Source organism: Diadema antillarum, unplaced genomic scaffold (genome assembly GCF_040938485.1).
Source record: "Diadema antillarum isolate AM-2024a unplaced genomic scaffold, OU_Dant_1.0 seq00000627_RagTag, whole genome shotgun sequence".
Lineage (NCBI taxonomy): Eukaryota > Metazoa > Echinodermata > Echinoidea > Diadematoida > Diadematidae > Diadema > Diadema antillarum.
In genome coordinates, this window is record NW_027271548.1 from 47,599 (window position 1) to 61,054 (window position 13,456).

At 41.4% G+C, this 13,456-nt stretch overlaps 1 protein-coding gene across 1 annotated transcript in view; it reads left to right on the plus strand.

The window, feature by feature from the left end:
• The first annotated feature begins 1,277 nt into the window (after positions 1 to 1,277).
• Positions 1,278 to 13,456, plus strand: part of LOC139736159 (E3 ubiquitin-protein ligase CHIP-like) — a 34,138-nt gene continuing 21,959 nt past the window's right edge. Inside the window, exon 1 of the mRNA XM_071646890.1 lies at positions 1,278 to 1,451. Within this exon, the coding sequence (XP_071502991.1) occupies positions 1,353 to 1,451 (99 nt within the window). The 5' untranslated portion in view covers positions 1,278 to 1,352. The remainder of the gene's footprint in view (positions 1,452 to 13,456) is intronic.

A 13,456-nucleotide genomic window follows, 5' to 3' on the forward strand; every position in this document is an offset into this window, starting at 1 on the left:
TTATTTGATTATTTATTTATTTATTCATTTATTTATTTATTTATTTATTTATCTATTTATTTATTTATCTAACTATGCTATCATTTGATAATATCATCATTTCCTTTCTCTCTTTTTTATTTTCTGACTCAGGCCAGATCGAGAGATGTCGAGTCAATATTGGTCGAACATCCATTGATGCGCTGTGATGCTTAGCATGCACCAGGCATGTGTTTCGTTAGGCCTATACCCGCTTTATATTCGCATCGGAGAATTTACAGCTGGAAGAGGCGAGTGTTTGATTATACACAATACGAATGACGCAGTGGTATTTATACAGGGCATGCTACAATAAACCAGTTGCCATCATGTTTCATAAATTGATTGATTATAGTCAAGTGGTGGGTCTCACATTGTTTTAATTCTAAATGGGAACAAAATGAGAGAAGTGATAATAGACAATAGAAAATTTTGATTCCGATGTAGGCCTAGGCCTACACCATTTTATTCACGACAGCCTAGCCCGCAAACGCTTTGTGCTTGGATATGAACAGATGTAATGAATCTTATTCTGTCCTCACACACAGCCTGCCTATTGTTTAATAAGGTTGGTTTTTTTTGTGGAGGGGGGGGGGGGGGTGTCCCGGGTTTCATTCATCAAAACTAAGAAAAGATGTAGGGCTACATGGGGGGAGGGGGGTCAGATTAGCCTACAAGTATATCACTCGATAGAGCAGTTATTTTGATTGCTCTATAAACTTATAAACTATTTCTTTTAAATATTTCTGGAAAGGATATTAATGAATACCGGTACCGCAAGTTATAAGCCGGATAATTGTACACAAATGATACGTCAATAATCCTTAAATGTTAGTTGTGGGTCTAGGGCAGTTACCCCCTGGGCAACTAGGGTCCTACCCCGGACCCTTCCCCGACCTAACTTTAATCCTAATCCTGAACCTAATCCTAATCCTAATCCTATTAACCCTAACCCAAACACTAACCCTAAATTTAACCCTAAACCTAATCTTGACTCTAACCTTCACTACAAACAAGTAACCAGTGTTTTGTTGTTGTTGTTGTTGTTTTTTGTTTGTTTGTTTTGTTTGTTTGTTTTTGTTTGTTTTTTAGGCGGGATGGGGGGGGGGGGGGGGGTAAGAATAACCCTGGTGGCCTCTTCAAGTCTGTGCAATCGGTTCAGGGGGCCAAGGGTCCAACGCAGCGTAGATTTCGCAATTCGTGTTCTATTTTCCAACTGACTGCTGGCGTAAATAAATTGTACACAAATAAAAGACACATCTCTAGCTCTTGCGTCAAAGCTCTAGTGGAAAGATTGTCCAAGAATTTGTGGAAAGTCTGTAAGACCTATTGAAATGAGTAAAATGAGTGCAACAGAACTGAAAGAGCAAGGCAATCGCTTCTTTGGGTCCCGAAAATATGAAGAGGCTATCAGCTGTTATAGTAAAGCAATTGTGAGTATGACGATTGGTATGAGAAAATAAGTGACATCGAGTGCACAGAGCGTTACGAGCTTGCATGTGTAGTCCCAACCGTTCAAATCCGTGTATGTTAAGGTGGCCTGTTCTTATAACTGTATGAAAACATTATTTATTAGGACGAAAACGTGAATATAAGGCCGAATTTGCGTGCCACATCATATGGTGATGTGCTTTTACAATGTGAGCATTCGTATGTTATAAGGTTAAATTGCATACCGCCCACTGAAACATGTCATTGTCAAACTTGACTTATAGATCTTAATTTCGGACACTGTCACTCTAAAACTGCGACAGCCGCCACACGCTGCGCCGTGCTCCCATAAAAGATCTTCATGTTGAACAAACGGGTGCCTTTGCGGCGCTATATTTCCTTAATTTTTCAACAGAAACTACTAGGAATACTTACATGGGTCGATGAAACCTAAATGACTATCATCGGCGACTGTTTGATGCATTTCATTGCTTGTGATGCACAAAATGATGTCTTATAAGCAGCTCACCGATGTTCACAGAATTCACAATCACTTGCACAAGCGCACAGAATACTTATGAACTAACATAAGCGAAACTGCGGGGAAGCCGCCAGGACCGCGCCTGGCGGCGCGGTCTCCGGGGCTATGTCACTCCCTGTTTACACTTGTCTTTGACCTGTCAACTGTAGCAGAGCACTAGGCCTAGTCTAGATAGATTTACATTGTACGCATTTCTAGTATGTAGACCTAACCCCGGGGCGCTCCTTAGGCTGGTCGCAGTTAATGTAGACCCTAGTTTATTGTTTACATTTGTAGGCTGCACTTAAGTAGTGCAATGTACATGATGTAGAGTTTTAATAAACGACATCAATTACATTGAGTCAATGTACGTGTGTTGAGACGGATCCGGGCTAACTCGGCCCACGGGACAACTCGTCCCACCCGTCGAGGGTGGGCCGAGTTGTCCCACCCGTTGGTATCGATAGTGATCGTGAGCGCTTGTCTGTGTTTGAGGTTATTTTGTCTTTGTGACGTCTTTTTTAACCGTAACTTTTATGGAATTGTGCTCAGTGGTTTCTGTAAAGAATATTTGCCAACTTTTGGGGGATACAACGACGTAAAAATGAAATTTCAGACGTGTTTATCGCGGTTCGCAATCCCCATAGGTTCACGTTCATTTCGCGCGGTGGGCTAACTCGGCCCAGCTAAGTTTTAGCTGTTGTTTTGTCAGTAAATCTCCGTAAAACTCAATTTTATCATGTATAAAGGTGTATTCAGGGTACCTTCAACTAATTTCATCTTCGAGGGAATTTAATTTTGCGCTTGTTTGGGGAAATGTTGGATATTTGTTCGCATGGTTTCATCTTTGCCGTATCCGCACCGCACCGGTCTCGCCACCATCAGCTCGCTCACACATCTCTGTGGCAGAGCTGAGCAGCGCCATGCCCGTGCCCACTCTCGGCGAGGCACGGGGCGGCGCGGGGCACCCGCGTGAATGGCACAGAGGGAGCAGCCAGCCACTCCGTAAACGTAGCTACGGATACGGGCGGTGGTTGAAATTGGAGGAAAAGGCGTCATTTGCTGCACTTCCCAATTTTCTCGCGTGAGTACTAAATTCTATGCAGTAGTCAGTTGGCATTTTCCTATCCATTGTCTTGAACTTTCAGCTGAGAGCTAGAGAGGGAGCAACATGTTTCAACTCAACTGTGTTTTGCTGCAACATCGCGTGAATTGGGCTGAGCTGGTGTGCTACCGCCAGCCAATGCCAAGGTGAAAGGGCAAGGGTTTCTGCTAAAGGCCCGGGAAGGCTGGGCATATAGGGGGTTGCTTGACTCTTTTTTTTTTCTGATTTTTTTTTTTTGTCTTTTATTTTTTTCTGATATTTTTTTTTTCCAGGATGACTTAATAATATGTATTCCAACCTCATGCAGTTTGCAGTTGTCATTTTGCTGTTTTTCTGTCTATCCCCCAGCATCAACGTTATTATTTATATTATTAATGATTGATACTGAATTAAAGGACAAGTTCACCTTCATAAACATAAGGATTGAGAAAATGCAACAATATTAGTAAAACACATCAGTGAAAGTTTGAGGAAAATTGGACAATCGATGCAAAAGTTATACATTTTTTAAATTTTTGTGTTGGAACCGCTGGATGAGGAGACTACTACAGCTTGTGAGTCATATGCGTACAACAGTATAAAGAAAATATAAAAGAAAATTCAACATATTTTCACTTTTTTCGCATAATAAAAGAGCAATTGACTTGCCTCTTTCTAAAGGCAAGGGGAACGCAGCCTAAGACTGTAAGAGTATGTTTGAAAGAAGGTGGTGCGGTGCAGCATATTGCGAAGTTCATTCCAATAATTAGGCCCATGGTGAACATAATACACGATGTATTTTTTTTGTTTTGTTTTATTGTTTTTTGCGTAAATTGTTTCGGGTACGTGGAAGGTGATATGCATCCTTCTGACATGTTGGATATTGGTCCTATTAGTTAATTTAGATATGTTAAGTATGACTTGAAGCATGCAGGACTAATGTTTGCATAGCTATCCATGTGCAAATTCATAGAGCAAAAATCAACAAAACACTGATGTGTACCCGGTACCTCCAACTTCATAATAAATGGGATCTGGCTTCTACACTGTGTAGCTATGGAGTAAGTTCCTGTTGGTTTGTGGGGCTGTCTCTGGTGTGCTTTGGATATCCTTTCAGTCCCTTATATGTTTTGCAAAGTCTCCATGGCCATGCCTCAATCTTGTAAGCTGCTCTTTTTTTAAATCTTTACTGTAATTCTTATTTTGACTATTTGTAATCATTTTGATTTATGGTTATTTGTCTTATACTGTATTGCAATCAGTGGAAAACCAATAAATACAAAAAAGATCAACAAAACACCTAACAATAATGTCAGAGCATTAATGTGACCAGAAACTAATTTTTTGTGTAGCTTTGGTTTGTTGTTGTTGTTTTGTGTAGCTTTCCATATTTGTAGTTTACTTTTCAGACATACCCCTAATGAATTATCCACATTTAGTTTTCCACACAACCTAATTCTCTCCACTCACCTCCACACCTACGTCCTCAAACTCTTTTGATCTGTGTCCATTCATGTTCAACTTCACCTTGTGATCACCTGTAGGCCCTACCTTTATTTTCCATCGGTTCCTTCGGTCCTCGGGTGAAACTACTTTCCTCCTTTCGTTTTGGTTGATTTGTCTATCTTATGATTTTAATATGTAAATTAACTACCCTGGAAAAAGTAAGTGGGTAGAATTAAGAAAGAGTCTACCACAGGAACTGACCGAGAACAGATCTGCTTTCTTCAGCCCCTACAGCTACAGTGAATATTCAGTTTTGAGAGGACATTGTCTGGTTTTGCGGAGTGACTGAGCATAATGTTGGACACCGAAATGAGTGTTACAATAATGCAACATTTCATGAAGTGTATCTGGATTGACATATGTACAATAATCTCATTTCCTGCGATGCACCTCACCTGGGGCAGAGTTCATCAATTGGCAACTATCTGGTAAACTACATGTATGTTTTACAGGTAGGTCAAGAGGTGAAAATCTAGAAGAAAGCAAACTATCGACTGAAGTAGGCCTATTAACTGAAGTAGGACTGAAGTCAGTGTCGTAATGGTTCCATGACATTTGCTCCTGCAACAATTGTTCACTTGAAATTCTGCATGCTAAACCAAACATAAATTCTACAAAGGAGCATTACTCTAACCCTACTCCTATCACAATCCTAACCTTGATCTTAAGTCCTTGGAGAAAATAATACACCAGAGCAATTGTTACAAGGTCACAGGAACAAATGTTGTATTACCGTTGTAACACACTATAAAATGTGGTGGAATTAAATTCACATTTTATGAATGCACACTATTCACTGATGATGAAGTGTGATGACTCTAAAAAAAAAATTATGTTTTTGTCACATACGTTTTTTAATCCATAGTACAGCGCTACTTGAGACCTTTTTTTTTTAATTAAAGATATCAAATTTGTCTACATTGAACATCAGTGTAGATATGCACACACTAGTTCTATGTAAATATGAATTCGGAAAAAAAAATACTGGTGTGCAATTCACATGAAGTATGCAGTGTTTCAAATCAAATCTCATTTGCACTTGAGAAACACATTGATCACACATAAGAAAAGAATGGGTTGATGGAAGAGTGAAAGAGAGATGGGGAAAGGAAGCGGAAATATTGGCAGTAGGCGATCTATAGAGCCAGACGAAGAATCATAAAAAAATACAGAACTTTACAATGCAGTTGTGGAAAGAAAGCTTTGTACACAGATGATACTTGGTAATGTGATAATTGAAAATGAAAGTATTATTTCAAGTCAAATGAGAATGTTCTGTTATTCAAGAAAAAAAAATAGAGAGGAAATAATAAAGTAATGGATGTTAAAATGACAAAACAAAACAAAACAAAACATACTTTACATGCTCACATTAATATTATTCAACATTTGCTGTGATCTTGCAGTCTTGGAAAGAGCAGTACCGGTACATTGTAATCACGGGCAGGCAGGGCAACAGTCGAAAGGATGCAATGGCCACAAAACAACACATTCTTTTGTGAAGGAAGATGAGAGCTTATATGCATGACCTTACCAATGCCTACCAGTACATGTTGTAATGTTTCTTTTGTGACCCTGCGTGACTGCAAATTGTGTAACACTTTGAGTACCGTGCTTGAGAAGGAAGACCATTTGAGAAGCTATTCATCTTTGCTGCTTGTTTTAAAAAAAAAAAAAAAAAAAAAAAAAAAATGTGCATGAATTCAACAGTATGAGTGCAGGACAAGCAAGGATTTGAGAATTTTATAATCAGCCTTGTTATGTACAAATAAATAAAAATGTAAAAGATTAACACATATAATAGGGCTAAGGCATGGAAAAGATTAAGATATGAAGTCCAAGTTTGGTTCAATAGATCATCACAGTATACATAACATAGCTAGAGGGAGAGAGAGATATACTCTGTATATACAGTACATATATATATAAAAAGAAAATTACAAAAAAGAAAAAGAAAAAGAAAAAGAACTTGACGGTTGGCCATTATCGTGCAGGTACAGGTGGCAGAGGATTTTTCTCTTGAATTAGGGTAAGGATTCCCATGGCAAAAAAAATGGCAATGTCATCAAAACAAAAACAATTCCTTTTTATTTTTGAAAGTACACACAAAAGGTAGGCCCTACAATCATAAACAAGACCAATCTAGCTAGCACTACATTTCATTAGCGGTTTCATGATATCAACCATTCAACCAAACCATCCATATCTACAGGTCAAATAACTGACCACTGGATATCAAACAATTTATTAATTTCCACGGCAATGCCCATAAACAGACTCACCCCTTTGACTTTTGCTTGTTTGTTTTTATTAAGAAAAAAGGTAACATTTATTGGACAGAAATAACTGTTGAGTAGAACGCAGATCTATACATAAAATCAGCAACAACAACAGCAGCAACAACAAAACATTTAACAGTTAAAATCAAATGCATATAATGACCTTCATGTAGTTCACATTGAATGATCTGCTACATAATTTGATTTCTTCTCTACTGGATACGGGTACGGAGTGGCCGGCTGCTCCCTCTGCCGCTCGCGCCCCACGCGCCGCGCCCCGCCGCCGCGCCTCCCCGAGTGGGCATGGCGCTGCCAGCTCAGCTCTGCCACTGTGTGTGTGAGCGAGCTGCAGTGGCGAGACCAGTGCGGTGCGGACACGGCAAAGATGAAATCATGCGAACAAATATCCAACATTTCACCAAACATGTGCAAAATTAAATTCCCTCGAAGATGAAATTAGTTAAAGGAACCCTGAATACACCTTCATACATGATAAAATTGATAGTTTTACGGAGATTTACTGACAAAACAACAGCTAAAACTTAGCTGGGCCGAGTTAGCCCACCGCGCGAAATGAACGTGAACCTATGGGGATCGCGAACCGCGATAAACACGTCTGAAATTTCATTTTTACGTCGTTGTATCCCCCAAAAGTCGGCAAATATTCTTTACAGAAACCACTGAGCACAATTCCATAAAAGTTACGGTTAAAAAAGACGTCCCAAAGACAAAATAACCTCAAACACAGACAAGCGCTCACGATCACTATCGATACCAACGGGTGGGACAACTCGGCCCACCCTCGACGGGTGGGACGAGATGTCCCGTGGGCCGAGTTAGCCCGAACCCGTTGAGACATATCAATCATGTCAGCAATGGTCAGTGTGTAGTTTTTTACAAGTTGGAGATGAGAGTCTACCCCCACTACCATGTGACTACTGGTAAATTTACCATACATAAATTTACCATACATACCGTACATCAGGGCTGCCAACTCTCACGCATTGAGCGTGAGACTCACTCATTTTGGTCCTTTCTCACTCTAAAACTTTATTCAATTTGCATGCATTTCCATTGATCTCACTCATTTTGACTCCTAAATTATAGCATTGGCCTGGAGTCTCACTCTCAACTAGTTTCCAGTGTTGGCAGACCTGCCGTACATAAATTACATACCTGTACTAATACCAGACTTAGTGTAAATTTATCAAGAGTAAATACTCCTGTTCGCTGCAGGGTGCCTATTTGTGTGCAGGGGCAGTTTCATTCATCAATTGTAAAACAGAATGAACATCATGTGTGCTTAGTCCCACTTTAGAACACAAGCAGGAGTTTTACTCGCAAGTGTTGTGGGAGGTGACACCTGATTGGGCCTTTACATCTCAAAAAGAAACGGCCCCTGCCACAAATAGACGCCCTGTACAAGGCCTGTCCCAAACAGGGTTGTTTACCTGAAAAAGCAGAACCCAAGATTTGTAGTCGACCTTAATAAGTAGACCCTGTGAGGCTATAGGGATGGCATAGGTTTCTGTTGCCAGAAGTAAAAAATTGAGAATGGAGCATGAAGCCAAAGCTCTACATCCAAGACTTTGCCAAGGTTCAGGAATAGGAGCAAAGAGGCTGTTGCTTAAATGTCATTCGATCCTGACCAGTGTGAAGCAGTGTGGACCTGTTGATCCTGCCACATACCCATCCCTCATCGCCTTCAAAACTGCGTTGAGGGAACTCTGTAGACTGTAGGATGTAACTCTTCATCCAGAGATTTTTACTCCCACCTGTAAATATTTTGCACCTGATTTCAAATTTCTGTTGCCCCGGTGCGGCGTATGCGCATGTTCTCGCAGTGTGTTCATCCTCGACCATTTGAGGGCAGCACTTTATCGGAAGAAGAAGAAGAAGAAGAAGAAGAAGAAGAAGAAGAAGAAGAAGAAGCACTACAAATTTCAAACAAGCAGTGAAGCACATGAACATCATTGTGCACAAACCCTCATACCATCCATGGAACAGCATTTCAAGTCATGGATGAAGCAAAGTACCTGGGCATCACGATCCATCGAAATCTCAGCTGGAAATCCAACATTAACTCTTTATGTGCCATGGTGGAAACCCCCTGTGTGCCACATTATTCTGAGACATCAACATAGTCATGCTTTGAGAAAACATTCCCTTTTTTAAATCTATGTAACTTTTATAGATTTCTGTTGACCTGGACATATATAGTGCACATAGTTGAAGAGAAAATGGCAGGCTTTGCTTTGATGTAAATTGTATGTCAAACTCTCGTTGTTTTTCTTTCAAATGACCAGTAGCTACTGTCACAAATGTACACACTAGTAGTTATGTACATGTATGATGTACTGTATGCATGGTTGTTTTAATGTGTATGTACACAGGTTGACCAGATTAATGGAGAACATTCTATGTGGTATAGATATAGTACATACAGGCTGACCAGATCAGTGGAGAATTTTCTAGGTGGTATACAATGTAACTACACAGTACATGCATGTAAGAGGAAATACATTATAACTCACTCAATCTAGAATGATTTCACCCTTTCCAGAATTTTCTGGGAAGTGCTAACATATTTGGCTGAGTGAGGCACTGTCCCTGTAGCCCAATGTGATTGGTAGTTATTCTTGGCAATGATGTTTTGTACATAGTTAGGCAGTGAGTCATCCAAGTTTCCTGGAACTTAGACTGGCTAGTAGGTTGGAGAGAGTTATAGAATGTGCTAGAAGGGGGTGAATGGATAGTATATAAGCCAGAGAAATTCTGCAGTAGGCAGAGTACCCAACACCTCTGCTCTGAGAGTTACGTCACTTCTGGCTCTGAAACGACTTGTTATAGTCAGTCCTGTGTTACCTGCTGACCGGTTATGTTTGTGGAGATAAGGCCTGGGAGACATTTTGCCTGCAGATAATTAATTTGCCTACATTGAAGATAGACTCCATATTTTTATGTCAATGGACATTGCTACGGAAAAGCTGTGACGGGCTGGATTCCTAGCTGGACAATATTAAGTGAATCATCATTCAACGCATCAACTGGACGTGGTCGTCACAACATTTGGACTCTGCACGTTTCGCCGTGGACATATATCGTGGATTTTACCCCGGATCTTTACCGTGGACTATCGTAACCTGCGCCTCTGGAGTTACGTCGCAGGAATCATTCATCGGTGCGTCAAGGATCATTCGTCTGTGCATCGAACATCGTATTTGGACACTTTCAAAGGATTATTTAATACGTGTAAGTGATTCCACTATCGATTTATAACTGTTTCTATTGATCATTGTTGTATTGATGTGACGCCGATTACCAGTCTGTACCCACAATATCACTGTTAATAAACCGCCTGAACATCAGTTGATTGTTTCTTTTGTGCGATCATTCTCAGAGTGATTTTGGTCGTAACAAAATTGGGGGCTTGTGTCCGGGAAGTGAATTTAAAGCCAAAACTTAGAATTTGGAACGTTCCGGAATTTAGAATATTGGTACAGACAAAATACCGGTTGAGTTGGTTGTATAAGTGTATATTGTGCATAATACATTGTGACAATGTCAATCAGTACAATGGATGTTCAGGCATTTGTTCAGAGGACAGATTTGTCCCTCAAAGACTTGCAAAGGTTACGCAAATGTGATTTGACTGCTATTGCACAGCATTTGAATGTAGATGTTCCACAAGGTGCAAGAAAGGCAGAGATTCTTGACTTAGTAGCTGGTCACATGGAGCTCAAAGAAGAAATTGACACTCCAGATCAAGCTCAAATTTCTGATCAAACACGGCTTGAACTTGCTAGATTGGAAATGGAGAAAGAGAAGATGAGATTAGAAATGAAGGAAAGAATAGAAATGAAGAGAATTGAAAAGGAAATGGAGCAACAACTGAAATTGCGTGAGATGGAATTGACTCATGCACAGACTGTTGGAAATCATGAAAGGGCTCCCTCTGAATTTGATTTGGCCAAGAACATTCGATTGGTGCCAAAGTTTGAAGAAAACAGAGTCGATGCATATTTTGTGTCATTTGAGAAGGTGGCTGACAGTTTGAACTGGCCACAGGAATTTTGGCCCATGCTCCTTCAAAGTGTGTTTGTCGGCAAAGCAGCCGATGTGTACTCATCTCTCTCAAAAGAGCAATCACGTGACTATGCTACAGTCAAGAAGGCAGTGTTGAATGCTTATGAGTTGGTGCCAGAGGCGTACAGACACAAGTTCAGAAATTCGTACCGCAAACCAGGCCAGACACATGTTGAGTTTGCTCGTGAAAAAGAAATGACGTTTGATAGGTGGTATAGATCCCTGAAAGTGGATCAGGATTTTGATAACCTACGTGAGGTTGTTCTTTTGGAAGAATTCAAAAAGAGTGTTGCTTTCAGTGTGAGGTTGCACCTGGAAGATCACAAAGTGACAAGTTTGCATAAAGCAGCCTTCATGGCTGATGAGTATGAGCTGACCCACAGACATGAAAACAGACCACCTTTCGGAAATTTCGCTGGAAATAAGAAAAATCTGTCGAGCAACCAACAAAATGCTGGTTCAGGAATGTTGTCTGCACCACAGCATCAATCTATCAAAGGGTCCAGTACAAGTGCAAATGTCACCAGATGTTTTCATTGTCACAAGAAAGGGCACATAAAGTCGCAATGTTGGAAGTTGCAAAATGGTGCAACGAAGGAGGTAGGATTTGTCATGTCAAAAAGTGTCCTACCCGAAAACAGTGTCCCGTTCAGTGAAACACAGGCCATTGAAAGTCAATCTCCCAAATTCAAAGATAGGATGAAGCAGGTGGATGAGAGCTATCGTAGCTTTTTGTTTGATGGTGAGGTGACCCCATGTACTTCTGGTGAGGCAGGTAAGCCAGTGGTCATCCTGCGGGATACGGGGGCCTCTCAGTCGTTGATGGTGGGTGGTGGTATGATTTTTCCACCAGATAGTGCAGTGAATGCAAAAGTCTTGATTCAGACTGTTGATGGCAGTTATATGTCAGTGCCACTGTATAGAGTGGATTTGAAGTGTGACCTAGTTTCTGGTCCTGTCACTGTTGGAGTTGTTCCTGAGTTGCCCATGGCAGGCATTGACTTCTTGTTGGGGAATGACTTGGCTGGGGACAAGGTGGTTGCGTCTCCAGTTGTTTCGGATAAACCAGTGGTGGTTGCTGAAACTGAGCAGTTGCAGGAGGAGTTTCCTGGGATTTTCCCAGATTGTGTTGTGACTAGGTCTCAGGCTCGTAGAGCTGTTCAAGATGATGCGGATTCTGTTGATGTGGAGGAGAATTCCGGTGTTTGGTTGGCAGAAACCTTTTTCAAGGATTTGAATGATGGGGTTGCTGTATTAGGCTCCGAGGCTAACAGTGATGGGCTGTTTAGCAAGTCTTCCTTGGTTGAAGCACAGCAGGCAGACTCTGAGTTGAAAGGCTTGTCTCAGACGGCGTGTTCTGAGGCTGAGGCTGAAAAGGTCCCTGAGTGCTATTATGTCAAAGATGGCATTTTGATGAGGAAGTGGAGACCTCCCCATAGGCCAGCTGATGAGGATTGGACGGTGGTCCGTCAAGTTGTTGTCCCTCCTAGTTACCGCGGTGAGATCTTGAGGATTGCTCACGAGTTACCTGTTGGCGGCCATTTAGGCGTCAGAAAGACAAAGGATCGGATCATGAGGCATTTCTATTGGCCAGGGTTGAATGTGGATGTGGCTGAGTTTTGTAAGACTTGTCACACATGTCAGGTGGCTGGTAAACCACAGCATTCAGTGAAACCGGCGCCATTGATTCCGATTCCTGCGTTTGAAGAACCATTCAGTCGGGTTCTAGTCGACTGTGTTGGACCTTTGCCTAGGACTAGGTCGGGTCATAAGTACCTCTTGACAATCATGGATATGTCCACACGGTTTCAAGAGGCTATCCCATTGCGAAATATCACTGCTAAGACTGTGGTAGATGCTCTAGTGCAGTTTTTCACTAGGTATGGGTTGCCCAAGGAAGTGCAGTCTGACCAAGGGTCAAATTTCATGTCAGGCATATTTCAAGAGGTGATGTATCGTTTGGGTGTGAAGCAGCTGAAGTCGTCAGCTTATCATCCCCAATCCCAAGGTGCGTTGGAGCGCTACCACCAGACCCTAAAGACAATGATTAGGGCATTTTGTGAGGAGTATCCCGAGGATTGGGATAAGGGCATCCCTTTCCTGCTGTTTGCAACGAGGGACTCCCCAAACGAGTCGACGGGTTTCAGCCCATTTGAGTTGGTGTACGGTCATGAAGTCAGGGGCCCACTGAAGCTCATCAAAGAGAAATTCATGACGGAGGATGATGAGGTCCACCTACTTGACTATGTGTCAAAGTTTCGTGAAAGGCTTTCAAAGGCTTGTGAGGTAGCTAGGGAACACTTGAAAGTGTCACAAGACTCTATGAAGAGAAAGGCAGACAAAAATGCCAAAGCCCGAACTTTCAACCCAGGTGACAAAGTTCTTGTACTGCTGCCCATACAAGGTGAACCACTGAAAGCCAAGTTCAGTGGCCCATACTATGTCAAAAAGAAATTCAATGATGTGAACTATGTGATCAGTACGCCAGATAGACGAAAAGATCAGAGGGTGTGTCACATAAACATGCTGAAA